This window comes from Lathyrus oleraceus, chromosome 5 (genome assembly GCF_024323335.1).
Source record: "Lathyrus oleraceus cultivar Zhongwan6 chromosome 5, CAAS_Psat_ZW6_1.0, whole genome shotgun sequence".
In the NCBI taxonomy this organism is placed as follows: domain Eukaryota; kingdom Viridiplantae; phylum Streptophyta; class Magnoliopsida; order Fabales; family Fabaceae; genus Lathyrus; species Lathyrus oleraceus.
Window position 1 is genome coordinate 376467082 of NC_066583.1, and position 22798 is coordinate 376489879.

The 22798-nt window shown below is 34.8% G+C and overlaps 3 protein-coding genes across 6 annotated transcripts; 2 read left to right on the forward strand and 1 right to left on the reverse strand.

The window, feature by feature from the left end:
- Window positions 1-4545: 4545 nt before the first annotated feature.
- On the reverse strand, window positions 4546-8842 carry LOC127084883 (pentatricopeptide repeat-containing protein At3g62890). 3 transcript variants are annotated; one of them, XM_051025401.1, is made up of 5 exons: window positions 6205-8842; window positions 5967-6032; window positions 5463-5576; window positions 5163-5381; window positions 4546-4957 (listed from the first exon to the last, which is right to left on the reverse strand). In XM_051025401.1, the coding sequence occupies exon 1, from the start codon at window positions 8701-8703 to the stop codon at window positions 6244-6246; it is 2460 nt and encodes an 819-aa protein (XP_050881358.1). In that variant the 5' UTR covers window positions 8704-8842; the 3' UTR covers window positions 4546-4957; window positions 5163-5381; window positions 5463-5576; window positions 5967-6032; window positions 6205-6243. The 3 variants fall into 3 exon arrangements, with proteins under 3 accessions (XP_050881358.1, XP_050881360.1, XP_050881357.1); XM_051025403.1 differs by having other exon boundaries at window positions 4546-4789; window positions 4909-4957; window positions 5967-8841; XM_051025400.1 differs by having other exon boundaries at window positions 5967-8841.
- Window positions 8787-10648, forward strand: LOC127084887 (uncharacterized). 2 transcript variants are annotated; one of them, XM_051025407.1, is made up of 5 exons: window positions 8787-8932; window positions 9466-9580; window positions 9886-9993; window positions 10078-10142; window positions 10234-10648. In XM_051025407.1, exons 2-5 carry the CDS (start codon window positions 9497-9499, stop codon window positions 10379-10381), a joined length of 405 nt encoding a protein of 134 aa, XP_050881364.1. In that variant the 5' UTR covers window positions 8787-8932; window positions 9466-9496; the 3' UTR covers window positions 10382-10648. The 2 variants fall into 2 exon arrangements, with proteins under 2 accessions (XP_050881364.1, XP_050881365.1); XM_051025408.1 differs by having other exon boundaries at window positions 8809-8932; window positions 9495-9580.
- Window positions 10649-12233: 1585 nt separating this feature from the next.
- Window positions 12234-13217, forward strand: LOC127084885 (small heat shock protein, chloroplastic). The gene is made up of 2 exons (XM_051025405.1): window positions 12234-12508; window positions 12598-13217. Exons 1-2 carry the CDS (start codon window positions 12310-12312, stop codon window positions 13086-13088), a joined length of 690 nt encoding a protein of 229 aa, XP_050881362.1. The 5' UTR covers window positions 12234-12309; the 3' UTR covers window positions 13089-13217.
- Window positions 13218-22798: the final 9581 nt, after the last annotated feature.

Below are 22798 nucleotides of genomic sequence, written 5' to 3' on the forward strand. Positions count from 1 at the left end.
TGAGTTGAAAATGAAATGCACTGAATTTCTACAATGACTTAAGAATGTTTGGATAACTTACTTCAGCTTATTAACCAACATAATTTACTTTTAATTATAAGTTCAACAAGATAATTTGTAAAAACAATTTGAAAGGTCCTAAGAAAAGCACTTAAAGTATGAAAAAAAGCAATAAATGGTGCAAGCTCTTACTTGTTTTCTGCTTTAGACAAGTCATAATCAGAAACAACACCAACCTGCAGAGAATAAAGAACAATTCAGAATAATGCGTATAAAACTCCAAAAATCCAATCAAAACTGTTGAAGACTAAATCCAATCAAAATAATGCGTATAAAACTCCAAAAATCATCAACCACATGAAATTCATAGGTACGTCACGGTGCGTTTCCGAGCATCATCCGAAAAACCTCATACTCCACCGTATATAAAAACCTAGACTGGTTAAGGTGCTTTAAATTCGGTGTGCCATTAAAGTTTTGGAAAATTTCACCACTAAGCCGATTCTCCGACAAATCAAGATAAACTAAATGACACCAATTGTAGTAGTTTACCTAAGAAATGTGACCTTGAAATTGGTTTCTGCTAAGGTCCAAAACCTCCAACTTTAACACAAAAACATCTGTAACAGAACCCTGAAATAAATTTCCTGATATGTTAAGACTCACAATAGATTTCAACCCTGAAAAATCTGAGACATAAAGCGGAACGGTGATTGAATACTAAAGCGGAACGGTGATTGAATACATAAAAATTGAATCACCGTTCACCAGCTCATTTGAGTTAAGATATAATACTAAATCAGATTTGAGCATTGTGAAATACTAGCAATGAATGAATCCAGATCCTGAAAGAAATTGGAAATTTTAAGCGAAACGAAACAATAACAATATGAAGAGCGTGAGTAATTAATAATAGCTAGACACAGCACAAACGCGATTATGAAGAAAAGCGAGAAAAAAAAAAGCGATTCGAAAGCAAAATAGTGGTTGAATGAAGGAATCGAGTGTGTAACGGAAAACCTGAGAGTGGAAAAAGGAAAGAAAGAAAAGGAAAAGGAAAAGAAAACTTACAGTATCTGCAATGCAGTTGAGAGAGAAATGAAATGAATGAGCGAAATCGGTGCTTACTTTACTTTTTCTCTTCTTTCATACAATGGTGAATGGTGAAATAAAAACCTAGGCTGGTGAACGGTGATTGAATACATACCGGAACGGAATTAGCGGTGAGTGTGTTGGCGGAAAAGAGCGGCGAGCCACGAAGCGTTGGAAGATGAGCTGAGGTGTGGAAGCAGTGGAAACCGAAAGCGCGCGTGGATTGAAAATTGGACGGTGAGTGGTGAGAGTTGAAGGTGGTGGGTGGTGAATGATGGTGAGTGAGAGAACAAGTGAGTGGTGAGAGTTGAAGGTGGTGGGTGGTGAATGACGGTGAGTGAGAGAACATGTGAGTGAGAGAACAAAATGAGCTACTGGAAAACCCTAGGAGGGTATCTCAATTGGGCGGGTTTGGGTATCCGCGGTTCAGAATTTTAAACCCGACCCGCCCATATAAACCCAATTGAAACTGCTATATTTTAATCACTGACCCGGTAGACCGTTTGAACCCGCCCATTTCGGTTTTCTTTTTCGGTTACCCGCGGATTTGGCCGGGTGAACGGTTCTTGTCCACCCCTAGACCCTCCTTGGGCTGTAATAGATTGTTCTTCTATATCAAAAAATCTACTAGCTGTCATGTGGATATCTCCAAAGTAGGAGAATCCTATGTACCGCGTGTCATTCAAATATTGGCTCACTTATTATTATTATTATTATCTTTTATTTATATTTACTAATTAAATCCTAATTTTTGATTGGATAAATGAAACAAGTGTAGATTGCTAATAACGGCCACTGATTAATTCGAATCGACGGTTTTGATTGAATCATAGAAGCACACCAAGAAACACACACTATTTATATAAATCAAAATGCATATAATGCCCTTTTTTTAGATGACTTAATCGATTTAAAACAATTTTAATAAATTGAATCAAATAAAATTCACAACTTTTTAAATAATCATGATAAAATTAAAATAATAACATGGAAAATTCTATTTATTTAATCTGACTATTTTGACGAAAGAACAAAATTAAAACGACTAAAAATGAATAAAAGTCGGGCGAAAATTTGCTCGAAAAGTTAAATCGGATGCATAAAAATGATCAGGGCGAAATATACTTATTGAAAAAATACATCGTTTCTTTAAATTTTGAAATAAATTTTCACCAGTTAAAAGGCTCAGGCGGGTCAAAATGCAACTGAAACAGTCGCTGAAAAATATAACAGGCACACCAGTTTAAACTACATGAACCGTAGGTTAATAATACTGGCGTCTGCAATTTTAAATTTGAAACTTTTTACCCGCTGATTCTTGCACGTTCTTGAGAAATGATTCAATCGATTTGTCTATATTTTCAATAAATTTATTCTGACTGATATTTTAGTTATTATTCATGATGGAATGCATGTCATGCTGTGCATATGATGCAAATTAAAAATGAAATCGATTTTACAAAAATTTAAATATGCCCGGACAAAATTGGGGTATGACACAAACAAGTGTATAATATTCGGTATCAAACTAACAAGGAGCTTAGGAGGATATAAATGAAATGCAACAACTCTTGAAACTGTTAGATGACAATAATTACATGTCTAGGTATCGAACGTGCGAATGTGAAGTTGCTATTAGAGATATATTTTGGTTTCATCCTGGTTCCGTAAAGTTGTTCAACACGTTTCCTACGGTGCTCATACTTGATTCAATGGACAAGACCAACAAGTATAGACTTCTATTGTTGGAGATGGTTGGTGTTACCTTTATTGAGAAGACATATTCTGCCGGGTTTGCATTTCTAGAGAGCGAGAAAGAGGAGAATGTTACTTGGGACTTAGAGGTGTGTCAGGTGGATTTCAAAATCATGACATTTTGTTCAAGTTTATTTGAAACCGGTATGCTTTATACCACTTATATCATCGGAGTAGACGACTCATTCAACAACAAAAGTCGAGCTTTGGTCGGACCATTTTATGGGAAGGATGCAAGAGTTTCAAAAATTGAGCAACATTGAAAAAGAATCAAATGAACAAAAGTCAAATGGGGTACCCATAGATTTAGCTAGAGACAAATATTTTGATTCGTTTTAATTTCGTGTTTAACCAGACAAATAAATGTATGTAATTGTGTCTCAATATTAATGAAGATTAATTTATTCAATTTGTCATATTGCGTCTTAATATATTTTTGATCTTTTCCATAACAACATTTGTTCATTTGTAAAAAGAAGGTTATGTTTCAAAGGTTATGTTTTCAAACCTGTTCAGGAGAGGTTCCAGAGATGTATCTCCGGAACAAGATAATGGGTGTGGAACCAAAGATATATCTCTGAAATAAGCATGCCAGGTTTTGAATGATTGACAATTATCTAGAGCTTCTATAAATTAAGGTGCCATTGTTTCTTATTTCACACAAACTGAAAAATATCTCAAATGTCACAAATAAACATCAACTGGTATGTCACAAATGTCTCCTTCCCCAACGAAACTCTAAGGATAAACTTTAAGTTCACCGAGTGCACATCTCTTGTAGATATTAAAGACGAAATTTATTATCTATTACCTTACAAAGACAATCGAAGAATTGTGAAGCTCGAGCACCGTTCATTGTCGATTGAGAACGGTGAGAAGATTGAATTCAACAACTTTGAGCTCAAGACGAATGCGAAATGTAAGGATTATGTGGAATATATTTTTCCGTTTCTAAACAAAAGTTCATCTCGAGTTGAAAGCGATGATTCCAAGATCGGCAAAAAAAATTCTTAAGACGTTGAAGAGTCCACCTGGATATTGAAGTGTAATGTTGTATTTTATGTTAAAATCATTTATATAATGCTTATTTTATGTCATAAATGTTAATTTTATTTTGTCAAATTTCATATTTTGGAAATTTTGGTGTCTGTCTGCTTCTAGTTCTGGAGTGCAAACGTTCCGAAAATGTATATATGAAAATATACCAGAGATGCATCTCCGAAATTAAATAAACTCAACTTATATGGCGTCACTCAAAATGACGTACGTTGAGTGTGTATTGAGTGCGTCCAGAAATATATCTCTAAAAACTGAAAAGCATTTTCGTATTTTTACTAGGTGCATAAAAAAACATATAGGATGCATTAAGAAAACTCATTTTTCTTAGGTCTTCTAACTTTTAAGGTACATAACGTCTGAAATCAAGCCTGGTTGGTTTTGTTATTTTACTTTCATTAATATCCATTTCTCCATACAAACTATCCTTGGCCAACATTTTCCTGATCAGATCATATAAATATAGATTTACAAGTTGATACTAGTATAACACTTGGTTGGTTCATATATGTGAGCACACAAACATTATGTTGCTTTGGTTTTGTGAGTTACAATTGGACTACAAGCATTAGCCAATCCAGTCAAATCATTATGTTATGTTGTATGTACGATTCATAACTTGATTGTGAGCACACACGCGCCTTAGCAGTGAAGTTATCTTTTGAATGAGTTTAAAAAGTTAACAGTTATGTTGTTGTGACTCTACAAAATAGTTGCTTTGCCTTTCCAGTAACTGTACATGTTAAATATTCCTCCAAGATGCTTATATATGAAGAGAACAACATAGTTTTCCTCTACAACTATTAGATAGAAATACAAAAGATTAATGCATCTCTTGTAATTGATTTATTTATATATTGATTCTATTCACTTCAGAGTCCAGGATCTGAAAAGATTGCTATCAGCATCAGAAAAAATGGATTGGTACCTTGTGGAGTATATCATGCTAACTGCAGTATGGGTTAACACAAACTGAACAGACAAAAAAACAACAGCACACCTTACCAGATGTTTATGTTTTGCTGCAGCAGCAGGATAGCTCTGATTTTTTGACCTGGAATTAATTTCAATGTAACAAATGAACTCATTTTAGTGATTAGTGCTGCAACACAACAAACCGAGTAAAGAAAACTACCAAAATTTTCAGAAGGTTTAACAACTTCACATCTTAATGAACTATACAAATGCTAACTAGTTATTTGTTTATCAATGGAGGAAAACATAAAAATCGTATTGATTCTATTGAACAAGCATCATACCAAATTAAGTAAATTGGAGTGTCCGTTGTCGAAGTTGTCAAAATGCTGATCAGTATGTTTCTCTTCGTAGAAAGTTTTCTAACAGTATCCACACTGCCATTCCTTAGTATCTACATGAGATTTATGCTCTTCCTGATCTCTGTATATATCATTGTCAGGGTGAAGCCCACACCTTCTTGAGATGTTATATTTTTCATTCTCCACATATGACGTCAACAACTGCAGCAAAAAAAAAATATCAAGAGCATGCACATTTATCAGTTATGTAATATTTTATGCAAGTAGCATCAAGTGACTCACTCTTTTTATATTTGGATACGGTTGAGTACCACTGGAATGATCTTCCAAGCTATTCCACTTCCTTCTCTAGAGCAATGTATTTGATGATCCTCACCGCGCTCCTGATTTAGAATTCTGAACAGTAACATTAATTAGTAGCCATGCTATTTCCATGAAACAAAAAGCAAGAAAGGCACAAACATATAGACCAAGCAAAGGTAAAAGATATAGCACCGACACTTCAAATTGAATGCGTGTCTGGTGTGCGACACGTATAAGTGTCCAACACCAACACAGGTAGTTACATTCAATCACTTTTATTTTCTTAATTATTAGTGATTAGTGATAAGAATGACATTATTGTCTTGGAGATCCTATTATCAGTAATGGAGAAACAATAAGTAACTCTTGTATATATGACTCATTTTTCTCATTCTTTTTACTATGAATCAGGACACAGACAAAAACACCTTACACAATAAGTAGGTCTAAAATACTTGCAATCAGACATTAAAACTGACTCACCTTGCAGCATTTGGTATCTTGTGAAGTATATCATGATCTGCTGCCCTCATTCTATACCAACAGGAGCTTTTGGAGACAATTTGCGGCATAAGAATGAAAAATAATTTGATTCAACATCAATGACAATGACTAAATCTAACAAGATCGTCAATGTTACATGCTTCTATAATTGAGTCCAGAACATTATAAAGATTTTGATTTCAGAGTATTTTCCTTATGCATAGCAAGGGAAACATACCCATTCGCAATAATTGTTGATACAGTTTTGCAGCTTTCGCTACCAAAAGTCCAAGCAAGAACAAGAACCATGCTTAAAGTGATGAAAGCGATGACGATCCCTTACGACAATTTCACGCTCAAATGCTTTGGAGATTAGCTTTACTACAGTATGACAATCATTACATATGCGCAAATTCTTTATTATTCTGATTGGAGCAGGTGGGGGTATAGTGATTAGTCCAAAGGCAACAGCAAGCTTCTCACTATGGCTGAAAAGGGCAGTTTCCTTCTCCTCTTCATCTATGTCTAATGAAACCTCACTTGTGATTGGTGCATAGCCCTCAATCTTTAGCTTTGCAGCCACTACATCTAACATATGCTCAATATCATTTATCTGAGGATGTGTCTTATCTCCAGCTAAGAATTCATGAACAATTCCATTTGCTTCGATCACGCTACAACCAGGTATCTTCACCACCCCATGGTGTGCCATATTTCCCCTAATTTCAAGAACATCGCCCCAATTTCCTTTTGAAGCATATATATTTGACAATAACACATGGAAACCGTCGTGGTCAGGTTGAAGCTGGATGAGTTTCCTTCCTAACCTCTCTCCCATTTCATTGTTAAGGTGCTTTCTACAAGCCCCAAGCAAAGCACCCCAAGTAGCGACATCAGGTGTCATTGGCATACTCTCAATCAGTTCCTCTGCTTCTTTAAGCAAACCTGCACGTCCTAAAAGATCAACCACACATCCATAATGTTTAACATTTGGTTCTATCTTGTGTTCTTGGGTCATTGAACTAAAGTAGCGGCGCCCCTCATCCACTAGGCCCATGTGTCGACATGCCCCAAGAACTCCCATAAATGTTATCTCATTAGGAAGTGTCTTGGTTTTTTTCATATCTTCAAACATGTTAAGTGACTTTTCTACCAACCCATTCATTGCCAAACCAAGAATGAGAGCATTCCAGGTAGAAACACCCTTTTCCTCCATCGCATAGAAAACCTCTAACGCATTTTCAACACATCCGCATTTCATATACATATCCATAAGTGTCGTGCCCAGAATGACATTAACCTGAAATTTATTTTTACTTATATAAGCATGAATCCATTTGCCCAAGTCCAAAGCAGCCATATGGGTGCAGGCTGAGATGACACTCACTAAAGCAGTCTCATCCGGCCTAATTCCAAGAAGCTGCATTTCCTGAAACAAAGCCACAGCCTCTGTGAAACATCCATGTTGAGCATAACCCGATATCATAGCACTCCAAGACACAACATCCTTCTCAACCATGGAATCAAACAATGTCTTAGCATCCTCTATTAAACCGCACATCAAATACCCAGAAATCATAGAGTTCCAAGACACCAAATCCAACAAGACACCGCCACTGAAAAGTTTCTGAGCATCCAATATCTCCCCACAGCTTGAGTACAAATGTATCAATGCATTCTGAAAGCTAACATAATCTTGAATCCCTACTTTGGCCGCCAAACTATGCACCGACCTCCCCATCCAGACAACCGAGAGGCTTGTACAAGCAGAGATAGCACTAACCACAACCACCTCATCCACCATAACCCCACAAGCATTCATATTCGCAAACAAAACCAATGCCTCCTCACACATCCCATTCTGTTCATAACAAGAAATCATCGCACTCCAAGAAACCATATCCTTCCCTCCAATCCGATCAAAAAGCCTCCGCGCCTTCACAACACAACCCTTTCTCCCAAACAACACAATCATGGAGTTAGAAGCTATAGTATTCCTCTCCGGCATCCGGTCATACACAAATTCCGCCTCGCCAACATCACCCACATTAACATAACCAGCCAAAAGAGTATTCCAGGAAACCAAATCCAACACAAGACTTTCCTCAAACACCTGGCGCGCACTCACCATGTTCCCACAAACAGCATACAAATTAATCAACGTGTTCCTAACATAAACATCAAAATCCAAACCAAACTTAACAACATGGTCATGAATTTGCTTTCCTTCAGCCTCCGATACCCGGGAAGCACACGACCGGAGGAGAATCGGGTATGTGTAATGATCAGGCGGAGTGTTTTGAAAGAGAAAGAGCTTGTAAAAATTAATAGCTTGATGAGGTGAATTGTGAAGCTCTAAATGAGAACGCATGATAGTGTTCCAAATAAAGGTGTTGGGGTTGTGAAGGTGGTTGAATATTTTGAGGGAGAAATTGAAAGGAATGAAATTGGAGTGAGTAGAAAAGTTGATGAGCCTGCTTGCCGCATAGGTGTCTGTGATGAAGCCAGTGAGAATCATTTGTGACAGAATCTGCTTGAATTGGTTCACCCATTGACATCTTTGTAAGTTTGTCTCTAAAATTGAGAGGTTTATCGTTGGTGTTAACGTTGTTAGTCTTCTCACATGTTCAAACATCACAAACGCACACGGAGGCAGAAGGAAGACGCGCCGGAGCAATGAACGGCCACGGCGGAGCAGAGTGACACAGTAGGTAGAAGATGACGCAGGACACAACATAGGCTAGAGGGTCAATATAGTAATAATTTAATTGAGTGAGGATATTTTTGTAAATTAGCATTTTTTTCTTTCTTTCAAAGAATATATCAATTTCTTGATATCAATTCGCATAAGGTTGTAGACAATGGCCGAATTAAAATATGCAAATTCTATTTCTTTTATATAGGCGACACTGTCTTCGTCCAGCATTCTCTACTTTTTCAATCTCTAGTTCTTGTGAATCATCAAAGTAAGTTTAGTTAAAACTTAATGTAACTCATGCACATTTTTTTCTTATTTTGCACACTAGATGTTTGATCAAATGTCTCTCTCATATATAACTTTGCTAAGGTCATTTTGTGTTCATTTTCTATGAATTCTGACTTTTAAGTAACTTTTAGGCCAAAAGTTCTTTAAATTGTTTAATTGTACATTAATTTTTAAGTTTCTTTTTTGCAACGGATACTCTAAAATATATGCAGTAGTATCCTATCTGATATGTACAGATACGGTCTAATACATGGCAGAAAATGATCGTTTAATTAATGTTTAATTTTAACTTTTTATATATGTATCTTAAACGTATCGTATCCTAGATTTTTCAATGAGTGACATATCTCCGTATCGGATATGTATCATATATGATACTCATATCGTGTCCGTAATTCATTGGAGCTGAGGGATATTTATTCTCTGATTTCTTTGCCTAAAAGTTGTATAACATGATTTTGTTGAGCTAACTTGGGTTCGAATAATAAATCTCCTTCATGACCTCCTTATAAGTAAGCATAACGTGACTTGAATAAGGAAAGCTATGCTGGCAGCCATTCGAAGATTCAATACTGTGGCAGAACAATCGGCACGCCTAACCAAATTCTCTCTTCAACCCCCAAAATATGTGAGCTTCTTTTCCCTCTCTAATCCCCTTAATTTTTTCTTTTTGAAAATAAAATAAAACTTTTCATTTAATCTTATTGATTTAACTAAAACAACACCTGTTTAGGTTGCAATAGATAGAGAAGTAATTGGAAATATCAAATCAATATAAATTGTCGATTAAGGCGAGTGTTGGACACCAACATGTCTATAGAAACCTATATTTTGGTTGAAATCTTAATTTGTTTTAAGTTTGGTAACTAAAGCTGATGGAAATGTTATTTCATTTATTGTTTTTTGCTTACATCCTTCAGCATTATTGTTTAGGTAGAAGTAGAATTTGCCAATGGTAGTGTATTCAAGTTGTCTGCTGAATTTCTCAGAATAAATAGCCCAGCAGTTGATGGAAAAATCAGATCAATTGGAGGTGAAAAGGTAACTTCATTATTTCAAATTGATTCAAGATCAGTTGATTCATTTCTAATAATGCTTCCTTTATTGATGATCCTGTTAATCTAGGTGATATCTGGAAGACGTCACGTGGGAATTATGTCTGCGGAACCAGTAGGAAACTATGGGGTAAGGTACTACAATTTCCGACATTAGAAATCAAATTCTTTGCTTAAATCTAATAGCCTCGCAACTAAAACCTGATCGTTTAATTGGATGATCCAGGCTCAATTTTGATGACTTGCATAAAACGGGTATTTATTCTTGGGATTATTTCTATCATCTAGGAAGCAACAAGTTTACCCTTATGAGAAATTACATTAAAACACTGAAGAAATACGGGCTTAGTCGAGATCCACGAGGAAGAAAATGACGCAGACTTCTGTTTGACTACCCATATCTAGTTTCAGATGTGTTGGCAGTTGTCACTTAGCAAATTCACCCTTTGGTAACTTCAATCTATTGAAACTGAAACTTCTGATATTGTAGATTGTGTTGAATGGAATTAAAATGCCTGCACTTAGCAAGGAAAATACAATAGTGTGCTTTGCATATTTTTCTTGAGTTTCTTTCTTTGTTTAAAGATCTTGATTTCATTTTGGATCAGGTTTTATTTTAATTATACACTGAGTTTTTTTAACTATAGTTTTTCATGCTAATAGTCATATGACCCTTATAATTCTCGTTCTGTGTTTTAGCATCTGTCAGCACTTGTATTACCCCGTATGAATCAGTCTCTGTAATTAGATTCGGACCGGTTGTAGTAAGATTCAATCTTCAAATTTAAAATTCCTCAGAATCAGTCTCTGTAATCAGATTGGTTTTGTAATAAGATTCAGAACTTGTATTGCCCCGTATGAAACAGCAATGAACATGACTGAGATGGTCACAAAGGATTACATAAAACTTAAACCAAATTCTATGGCTTAGTTGGTACATATTACATCAATTAATGTTGACTCAAAATAGATTTTTCATATTTATAAAACAAAATATTGGCTACTAATGGATTGTACAGAATATGCAAAATCATTCTTCTGTTGAATCAAGATGTTGTGAAAGATCATAATACTAGTGAGAAGCTGTTTGAAATTGTGATAGTGATGATTTCTGATATTTTGAGTGCATGTTATATCTAGAGAGTGTTTGAATAGTGGAAATTAAGAGAGGGTGAATAATGTTAGAGAAGTTGTTTATCTTCTTGGTAAAACTAATAAGATTAGAGAAATGCTTGAAAAGAGAGCTTTTTTTAGTGGGACTAATGTTGAAGATTGGTGTTTGATGCATAAGGAAAACAGGTTCTGTTGTCCATCTAGACTATCTTTACTGGAGAAAGATGATTCCTACATAGCTCCTTCCAATTAAGGGATCTCTTATTAAATATTGACTAAAAGCTAGAGGTACTTGTAATGTTGTACAAAGATTGTTGAAAAAACTGTTTTTCTTGTTGTATGTATATAAGAAGTTATAGATGATACAAGTTAATGTGAGGCAAGATCTACAATTCTACACCAATATGTTAACCTGCAAGAAGAACTTGTGAGCAACTGAAAGATTAAAACAAAGCATTGTAAATTAGTAATTGTTGCCGGAACACCATTTTATAATGTGAATATCTTTTTTGGTCTTGTAAATGGTGGATTCATTTTGGTCTTCTTTATATTGTTCAATTAACTGTTTATAATATATTATATATCATTTAATTAGTGATTAAAAAATTTAAAATTTGATCTTTAAATTCGTGATTAGTTAGACGAAAATGACTAACATGATACATTTTGAAGAATTAAAGGACTAATATAAATTTTATTAAAGTTAAGGGAACAAAATGAACTAACACGAAATTAAAGAAGGATATTTATTAAGTATTTGTTGGTTACATATTTAGAAGAGAGAAAATTAATTTGTGGGTAAAATTTTTTATTTTTAATATTTTAGGTAAAAGTGATTTTTCCTCCATAGCTTTTGTCTTTACAATAGGGATTTGAGAACGAAAACTAAACGAAAACTAAACTGGCATTTACCAAAATAAAGTCAAAATGTTATTTACTAAAAAAGTTTTTTCTAATAGAAATGTGAATGTCTGAAGAGTAGTCTAGAACACTCCCATGTCGCATTCACGTGATGAAATGTATGGAGAAGTCTAGAACACTCCCAACTCACATTCACATGATGAAATTTTCTCAACCATCTTTGGTTCCAGAAATGTCCAATAAATCCTATAAATTCCAATGCAAACATAAACCTTTCAAACGCCATTAATATTCTTCGCTAGCATCATTGCAAAAAGGAAGAAAAAAAATGACGGCAACTCTACCAAATATGAGCTTCTATGCTCCCACTTCATCTTGCAGAATGAACAAAATTTCCAATGTCAAATTGACAGCATTGTCAAGAACAAGGAATAGAACTTTCTACAACAATGTAAAGGCTATGGCAACAGGAACAGGAGATGGAAAATTGTCACCAAAGATGAAGGTGTCGCAAGCTTCACCTAGAGGTAAAAAATATATATATTCAAGTCCTTTATGATTTTATCAAAAGTTTACTCCATTGACACTAACAGTGACAAATGACTTTTTTTGACAGTGTTGTTGAACCAGTTTCCAGTAGCTAGGACAGTGCAACAAATGATGGAAACAATGGATAGGATTGTAGAAGATCCATTGGTGTACAATGACGGTTCCCGATGGATAGTTGTGGAAAATGATGACCATGTTAAGAGAAAAAATCCTTGGCTAATAAAAGAAGGTCAAGATGATTACAAGGTTAGATTCAACATGCCTGGTATGAACAAGAATGATGTTAAGGTATGGATAGAAGAGAAAATGCTGGTTGTGAAAGGTGAAAAAGTAGCTACAGAGAAGATTAATGGAGGTCAAGCAAATGGCAATGGAGAATTAAGTGAAGAACATGACGATTGGCCTGCCAATAGCTATGGCAGGTATAATCATAGGATTTCTCTTCCGGAAAATATCGAGTTTGAGAAAATTAAGGCACAGGTTAGGGATGGTGTTCTTTACATAACAATCCCTAAAGCTAAAGCTAATGCAAAAGTAATTGGCATAGATGTACAATAGGTATAATCATAGGATTTCAATGTTTTTTGAAAATTATTATTGATGTCAATTTCTCAATACCGTGTATGTTACATGTTTTTCATAGCTTCTGTTGAATCATTAAATTGGAAAAACTCAGTTTTAACATAATTTTGTGGGGATCTTAAAGAACAAGAGAGATAGCAAAGGCTAAAAGTTGGCACAAGTTTTTGAAAGAGTCAGATTCAGTTTTTGTTGTTGAGGTTTTTGCTTCTAGCAACTTCGGTTCTGTATCTTAACAGGTTTCTTTGGCTCCCGCATCCGTCCGTAATTGAATTATATCTTTTTCGTTAATTTTGGGACGGAGGCGGTCGGGTGAAAGTGAATTTATTTATTACGTCTACAGGTGTTAGCATGTTGTTGACAATGCATATTGTTGACCTTACATGATCATTTGAATTATGTGTTGAATTTTAAATGAAATTTTTAAATGTATTTGGATATAATTCAATATTTTTGTGGACACAGAGATGTGTGTAATATGTATATGATTGTATCACTCATTTGAGAAGATAAGAAAACATCATATCTGATCCTTACGTGAGCCATCTGAAGTATAAAGAAATGATGTCAAATGGATGCATTTTGCGGTGATCTTGTATGTGCAGAAGAAAATGTCATCTGTCATTAGGGGTGTATGCGGGTTGACTTGGACTGGATTTGATCTAATCCGTTACTCAATCCGTTCAAATTTTAATGGGTTGGGTCTGTCGTTCAATCCGTAATTTCATTGTCAAAATCGACTCGAACCGATCTGTTCATTAATGGGTTGGGTTGGATTGGGTTCGTGGATTGTGTTTCAAATAAAAAATATATTTTTTTATGATTCTTTTTGTCAGTTTTAAAATAAATATAACATAATTCAATATAATCATACTCATTTATAACACTCAAATTCAATGAAACACACCATATAATATCTAATAAAATTCATCAGTACGACATAACACTTTATAATAGTATAAAATTCAACAAAACACGTTATTTCTATAAAATATATAAGTTAGGAATGATACAAAAGAAAATAAGAAACAACATTTAATTTTAGAATTACGTAAACTCATTGGTCTAGTAGTATTATTGATGGAGAATAATTTTTTTGAAAAAATTATGGTTATTAGTGAGATATTAATTATATATTTTTATTTAAAATAATAAATAAAATAATAATAAATTACTAAAGCCACATCAAAGGTTTGGGTCACTAGGTCCGCGGGTTGCAAACTTCAAACCTGATACCCGAATCAAAACTATACAGGTTGTTATGGATTGAATGGGGTATACCCGTAAACGAATGAGTTTGGGTGATTTACGGATTGAGTTGGTTTGAATTACTGGGTTCGTGGGTCGATCCGCACCCATGAACACCCCTATCTGCCACAAGACAGTCAATATGAATTCTGAATGACTTGACTGCATTATTTCTATTGTACGGAATAAATGCGATAACATGCTGCCAATCCTCATTGTAGGAAGACACAATTTCAAACCCATTTATGCGAGAAAAGTGTGAGATGAACTATCTTTGAAAATAGTAAAAATATAATATTAATAACAAATATAACAAATGAATTATGAAAATATTAATAATAGCAAATTACCGTAAGCAGTGTGCAACTCCTTGTTATCTGCTTTGTCATCTAAAGAAATTCTGGTCAATTTCGAATAGAGAGACAAAACATAAGGCCCTCTAATTGTACTGTGATTTGCAGTCAAGATGATGAAATACTAAGGTCAACTACATCGACATACATTGTACTTTTATCCACAAAAATGGACGTGTCAACAAAGAACAAGAGGTAATACCTCAATGCGCAAGTCTGATGGTACCCAACCTACATGTCATTGACTTCAGCGTTCACTGTAACACCCTAAACTCCAAACTCTTTATCTAACGAAATACACAGAATAATTTTTTCAAAAACGACGTTACACATTCTCAACACGCATCTTACTAAAAAAGATTATAATAAAACACTGAAACTCAAAACGTCAAAGTAAATTTAATTGTCTTAAGGAAATATAATTCAACTTTATCTAAATCAATAATCCAAAAATTTATAAACGTAATTAAAAATAGGTAACTCATCCCAGTGTTATATTATCAAAGCCTCACGCACAAATTACAATAAATTCTACGCAATTAGAAACATGTAACTCATCCCAATGTTACACTATCAGAGTGTCACACGCAAACTACAATAAATTCGAAAAGAAGAAAATAACGAAGAAGACCACTACGCCATCCTCCAACTCAATAGCAACTAAGGCTCCTCTACTTGAGCATCTGAATCACAAGGATAAAGAATAACACAGAAAAAACAGGGGAAGAGTACGTTCATAAATGTTAGTGGTGCATAAAATGACAACGGATAATACATTCAAACATCAAACATATGAATCATTCACAACAATCATCAATCATAAGTGTAAGTATATATGCAATCTAATTATCTCTTATACTTCAATGCATGTGGTACCAAATTTTGGATATTAGAGTTATGTTATTAATTAATCCACTCACTGATGGTTGCTCTATGAAACTGCTCCCTCTCTAAACCATTAGGCTCGTCACAAGTCCCGTATCTGAATCTGAGACTCGCCACTGAACCAAAGATCATAACCATTAGACTCGTCACAGTTCCTCTATCTGCACTTGAGACTTGTTCCTAGACTGAAGTTCGTCACCTATCTCCGACATATATGATGCATGAAATTCAACAAACAACATCAATGCAATAATCATCACAAATTCCTCTCTGAACCTACAACATTGCCAATATAAGGCCACCATAATAGTTCTTCTATGAACCACACGTCTCAACATAACTCAGCATAATATATACTTTTAACTCAACATAACATATAATTATATAATTACTCAACAATGCTCACCAACAGGGTAAAAATAGAATTAGACAACCATCGACATTCAATAAGGTCAACTCATAACTCAACAAATCTCACAAATAACTCTACCATTTTTCATTTAAAATTAAGAGTGACATGGCATACTCTAACTTTAATTCATTTACTCTCCAACTCAACTCTGAACATATCAGAAAACTCAACCCTAACTCTCAATATCTCACTCTAAACCTTTCAGACTCCACTTTAATTATATTAAACTCAACCCTCTTAATTCAAAACAATTCTAAAACATAACGAACTCAACTAAATGATTCACCAAACTCATCAAACTGTTGGCCAAGTCATGAATTACTCACAAACATTTGAATATAACCACTCAATTTACACATTTAAACATCCTTCTCATATCCTCATACACATATAACCTCTAACGCGTTACTATAAGGTAGTACTACTAGCCAACATCTCAACGCTTCTAACCACGCCTCAATCGGAGTCATGAAACTCAAGTTATGACGAAAAATAGGGGAACTAATAGATTGTCTAGAGGAACAAATCGATTGTTCTGAAAATTTTGTCTAACACTTTTCACTTAAAGCAGGGAACCAATTGATTGTAGCAAGGTACCAATCAACTATCACCTAGGATTTTCCCAAAAATCTCACTTCTAAACTCATCTTCTTCAACCTTTAACCATCCCAAATCGTATTTAATCACATTCTAACATGCCCAATCATTTCACACCATGAATTCAACATCATATATTAGTTACATGGCATTTAACACATCACACTACACAGATTAATCATATTAACATCAATTTATCACAAAATCATCATTATGTTCATCATCCCAAAAACATATAAACATGAACAACAAAACTCAGAATTTCACATATCAATTCACACGAAACTCAGTAATTAACACAATATAAAAATACTATTATAACCTGATGATATGGAGAGGTTTGCATAACCATCTCAAGGTCCAAAACCTCACCAATGTAGGAAAGAAAAAATAATAAGGAAGAGGGTTAGGATCCCTCTCTACCCTTTATGCATAATACACTCATAGATGAATAATTCCCCCTCTTTTACCTCAAATTTGCAGCAAAAACTTTGAATCTACAGTTATGGAAGCTCTGCTCCTGCTTTGCTAGGGTTTCCCAACTCTACTGACAACTTTTCATGTACCAACACTTTTTCTATATATTTTTCTATTTAAAACAAATTAAAAACCTAATTTTATTTTCATTAATTCCGTTCCTCCCCCCTCAACTTATGGTAATTCTCTTCTCCTCACACTAATAATATTAAAAATTATATTTCTCTTCTAAAGTCTAAAATTCCTCAATTTCTCTATTAGTTTTAATTATAAGAAACTCTAATAATTATACAAAAAATCCAATAATTCCCAAAAATACCAAATAAGTCAAATAAAGCATTCTATCATTCAAATAAAATAATATAAGACATTTTATTAACTCAATCAAAACAATTTAATTTAAAAATCGAGGCGTTACAACTCTCTCCCATTTAAAGAATTTTTGCTCTCGAACGTTACCTGAAAGAAACAACTTCAGACAAGACTCTCTCATCCGACTCTCTAGCTCTCACGTCACACTTCATCTAACAAATCCTCCCCACACTTCCTTAACCAAAGAAATATTTTTACCTATCAAGTATTTTGCTTCTCGATCCTCAATCTGCGAGGTTGATGCCTCAACAATCAAGTTCTCTCTCACTTGCACATCATCCAATTGGATCACATGGAACATATTAGGAATATACTTCCTAAGTTGAGACACATGAAAAACACTATGAAGATTCGAAAGAGACAATGGTAAGGCAACTTTGTAGGCCATTTTTCTTGCTCTCTCAATGATCTGATACTAACCAATAAAATGAGGCGTGAGCTTTTGAGACTTCAGCGCATGACCAACACCAGACACCAGAGTGACTCTTAAAAACACATGACCCCCTCTCGGAATTCAAGTGCCTTTCTTCGCTTATCATGATAACTCCCATGTCTGCTCTGTGATGCCTTCATCTTCTCCTGAATCATCTTAATCTTCTCAGTAGTCTACTAAACAATCCCAGGTCCAAGCAAAACACTTTTACTTGATTCATACCAATACAAAGGTGTTATACACCTGCTAGAATGGAAATTGTTGTTGTAACTAAATTCGATCAACGACAAGTAATTGTCCCAATTATCCACCTACTCTAAAATACAAGCTCTCAACGAATCTTCCAAGGATTGGATAATCCTTTCTGTCTAACTGTCTGCCTACAGATGGTAAGCAGAACTCAACCTCAACTTGGTTTCCAAGGCTTCTTGCAAACACTCCTAAAACCTTGACGTGGACCTCAGATCTCTATATGAAACAATACTCGAAGGAATACCATGCAACTTCATAATCTCGCTGATATAGATCTCTGCCAACTTCTGCAACATGATACTGATCTTTATTGGAACAAAATAAGCTGACTTAGTCTGTCTATCCACAACAACCCAAATCAAGTCACTTCCTTTCACGATCTTTTTCAAATCCACTACAAAATCCATAGAGATGATATCTCACTTCCACTCAGGAATACTCAAAGGTTGGATCAATCCATACGACTTATGCTTCTCGATCTTTGACTTCTAACAAGTCAAACAAGAAAACACAAACTCAAAAACTTCCTTCTTCATACCTGGCCACCAAAACATATTCTTAAGGTCTTGATACATCTTTATGGCTTCGAGATGAATACTCAAACTACTCCCGTAACTTTCTTAAAGAATTCTCTACTTAAGCTCTGGAAAATATGGCAGACAAACTCTACCCGAAATTTCAAAATCCCATTCTCATCTATTTTGAAGTCTACCTTTTACCTTGATTTATTTGCACCAATTGGTCAATTAATCCCAAGTCCAACTTCTTACATTCTTTGATCTCTTCGAGAACACTACTAGTTAACTTTAACATACCCAACTTCACACTTCCTGACATTATCTCACACACCAAGCTAAGATCTTTGAATTGCTCAATCAATTCCAATTCTCTAATCATAAGCACCTACATATGCAAGGAGTTCATACTCAATGCATTTGCTACCACATTAGCTTTACCAGGATGTTAACTCAACCCAAAATTATAGTCCTTCAGAAACTATAGCCACCTTTTCTGCCACATATTCAACTCTTTCTGATCAATCATATACTTCATACTTTTATGATCGTTGAAAACTTAAAACCTTGATACACATAAATAATTCCTCCAAAATTTAAGCATAAAAACTATTGCTGCCAACTCTAAATCATGGGTAGGATAAATCATCTCATGAGTCTTGAGTTGTCTAGAAGAATACACTACAACTTGACTGTTTTGCATAAGCACCGCCACCTAATCCCATCTTAGATGCACCATAATACACAACAAAATATCAATTCGCATATGGTAAGATCAGAACTGGCATCGACGTCAACCTCTTCTTAAGCTCTTGGAAACTTTCTTCACACTGAACACTCCACACATAAGCTTGCCCCTTACGAGTCAACCGAGTCAAAGGAAAAGCCAACTTCGAATTTTTTTCTATAAACCTTCTATAGTAACCAACCAAACTTTGAAAACTTCTGATCTCAATAACCGAATTAGGAGTCTCCCACTGTAACACTACATCTACCTTAGACAAACCAACTACTATTCCACCACTATAGATCACATGAACAAGGAAAATCACTTCTCGCAACCAGAAGTCACACTTGGACAACTTAACACATAATTTCTTCTCTTGCAAGGTCTACAACATAACTTGCAAATGTCATGCATATTCTTCGTCTGAATTGGAATACACCAAAATGTCGTATATGAACACCACCACAAACTGATCCAAGTAAGGATGAAAAATATTGTTCATGGTACTCTTGGTTCATTAGACACACCTAACAACATCCCTGAATACTCATAATGATTGCAACGAGTTCAAAATGCGGTCTTCGGAATATCTTATGACTTTACTTGAATTTGATGATAACTTGATTGCAGATCAATCTTGCTAAACACACGAGCTCCAACCAACAGATCCATAAGTCCATCAATCCTCAGAGTAGGATACTTATTCTTAATAGTAACCTTATTCAATTGTTGATAATCAACACACAACCTTATGCTACCATCTTTCTTCTTAACCAACAACACTGGCGCTCCCCACGACGACACACTAAGTCTGACAAACTTCTTGTCTAACAACTCTTCTAAATGTTTCTTCAGCTCACTCAACTCTTACGCAAACATTCTATGTGGCGTCATCCACACAGGTCTAGTACCAAATACTAAATCTATGGCGAACTCAACTTCACGCTCCGGCGGAAAAATAACTAATATCCTCAAAAAAACATCAGGGTACTAACACATAACAAGAAAATAAACAACCATTTCGTCTCTATCCACTATCAAGGAAGTGAACATCATGAACACCTTATCATCCTGCTTCAAGGAAAGAAAATCAACAACCATTTCTTCCTCCAACTCAACTCTGAACATATCACAAAATTCAACTCTAACTATGAATACCCCACTCTTTCCCATTGCCTTTGCTCTGGTTAAGGTGAAACCGCTGGTGGTTGGGGTTTCTGTCTTAGTCATCTCAGAACACATGTCGCTCCACAAGCCAATCTCTGTTTGATTTCAGACAGAAATGTTGCTATTGAGAGTGCTTACAATAACCATGATAACATATGGCATAATCCTCCTTCTACCCATGTCTATTGCATTAAACGTGTCGCATAAAACTTCATGCGTGCAATCAAAGACAAGAACATTCATAAGAAAGTGGTGGATTTAGGGTATGCTCTAACTCAACCGTCATTTCAACATTACCGTGACGAAATTAGATGGCCAAATGCAGATCCAGGAAGATGGGAGGATAACACACCCTTAGAGCAGTGGACAAGGGCATTTGACAGAGGATGTCGATGGGGCCACATGAAAACAAACCTTGTGGAATGCAGGAACGACATCTTCAAAGACATTAGAAATCTACCAATAACCGCATTGGTGAGAACAACCTATTTTAAGTTGGCATCGACCTTCTCAACCAGAGGCGAAAGATGGAGTGCAATGTTAATGTCAAATTAATTATTTAGTGAATGTTGTATGAAAGTGATAAAATAGGAGACTATCAAAGCTAACACACATGCAATTACAATCTTTGACCGTCATATACAAAATTTTAGTGTACAGGAAACAATGAACCATAATGAGGGAAGGTAAAATTTATCATATGTTGTCAGACTAAACAGAAGTTGGTGCGACTATGAAAAGTTTCATGCCTTCTGTATTCCTTGGTCCCATGTCATTGCGGCATGCACACATACTCACCAAGACGCTTACAGTCATATATCCAATGTTTACAAGACCATTACCGTCATGAATGTCTATAATGAAAGCTTCTTAGTGCTAGCAATGGAGGAATATTGACCTCCATATCAAGGGGATATAGTTTGACACAACGATGAGATACGAAGAAAGAAAAAAGGACGACCAAATAACACACATATTAGAATAGAAATGGATACGGTTGATAAAATGATAAGATTATGTAGTATATGTCGTCAACCCGGACACAATAAGAAAAAATGTCTCAATCTCGGAATAGCTTCTGCATCATAATTTAGTACCTCCTTTCAATTTTTGTAACATTTGATTTTGATATATTAATAACTATTTGTTACAACAATGTTAACAACAAACATCACTCCAACTTAACACACTTAAAACCGAACAGGTCTGAATAAACAACACAAACAACAGATATCAAAACTGATAAAAATACTTAACCATAACATTTAAAAACAACATTTCTAACTGATCACAACAATCAAACTGATATCATTTGTTCCAAACATCACTTCCCTAACATCCTTATCATTTTTAACTCGCACCCATAGTTCGAAATCGAGTCTCTCAATACTTCTAATTTTGTCGCATTCAGATATGTTTCCGTCTAACCAACGAACCAACTCCCTCTGTAGTTGCTCCAAACGACCGATGTTCCAAAAGAGCATATCCATCGGAGGCTTGTCTCTCGAATAAATCACTTTCCCATAACGGCGACGAAGAAGAATCATGTTTGAAATATAATGAAAAGAGATGTGAAAAAATGAATCACACAACATAAAAATTACACAATACACATAGGAGGCAGACCAACGTCAATTGGATTGGCAGCACATGATGCTGTAGCCAATTCAATTGGTGTCTCCTCTTTAAAATTAAGGGTAAACGCCAATTCATCTGACACCTATGTGTTAACGTTTTTTTTAAAGTAAGATATTTGAGAATTAATTTGAAAAATGAGTTATTTTGCGATTTTTCTTTAGAAAATGGGTTATTTGAGTAAAAATTTCAAATTAGACTATCAAACAAATATTATTATTTTAAAATTTTTAAATTAAAAAATATTTTTGCAAAATCAAATTGAACAAATCCTAATTTTTTTTCCAATGTCTATTTTGACAATAGGACGGACTTTATATCAATATTTATATTATAAGATTGAATTAATTAATATAGGAATGAATAAAATAATTTTGAATATATTCAGTTAATTTTAATTTGTTTTTGATTAAAAATAGTATTTTAGAAATTAAAACTAAATTGACATTTATCAAAATAATGTCAAAATGTTATTTACTAGAAAAGATTTTCTCAATGATGGGCCAATAAAGAAATGTATGGAGATGTGTAGAACACTCCCAAGTCACATTCACATGATGATATTTTCTCAGCCATCTTTGGCTCCAGAAATGTCCAATAAATCCTATAAATGTCA

What these genes read in the sequence shown, in the direction of transcription:
- LOC127084885 (XM_051025405.1), top strand. Translation starts at nt 12,310, where the DNA reads ATGACGGCAACTCTACCAAATATGAGCTTCTATGCTCCCACTTCATCT. An exon ending in GTCGCAAGCTTCACCTAGAG is followed by an intron (nt 12,509 to 12,597) that starts GTAAAAAATATA and finishes TTTTTTTGACAG; the next exon opens with TGTTGTTGAACCAGTTTCCA.
- LOC127084887 (XM_051025407.1), top strand. Translation starts at nt 9,497, where the DNA reads ATGCTGGCAGCCATTCGAAGATTCAATACTGTGGCAGAACAATCGGCA. An exon ending in GATCAATTGGAGGTGAAAAG is followed by an intron (nt 9,994 to 10,077) that starts GTAACTTCATTA and finishes CTGTTAATCTAG; the next exon opens with GTGATATCTGGAAGACGTCA. An exon ending in GTAGGAAACTATGGGGTAAG is followed by an intron (nt 10,143 to 10,233) that starts GTACTACAATTT and finishes TGGATGATCCAG; the next exon opens with GCTCAATTTTGATGACTTGC.
- LOC127084883 (XM_051025401.1), bottom strand. Translation starts at nt 8,703, where the DNA reads ATGTTGTGTCCTGCGTCATCTTCTACCTACTGTGTCACTCTGCTCCGC.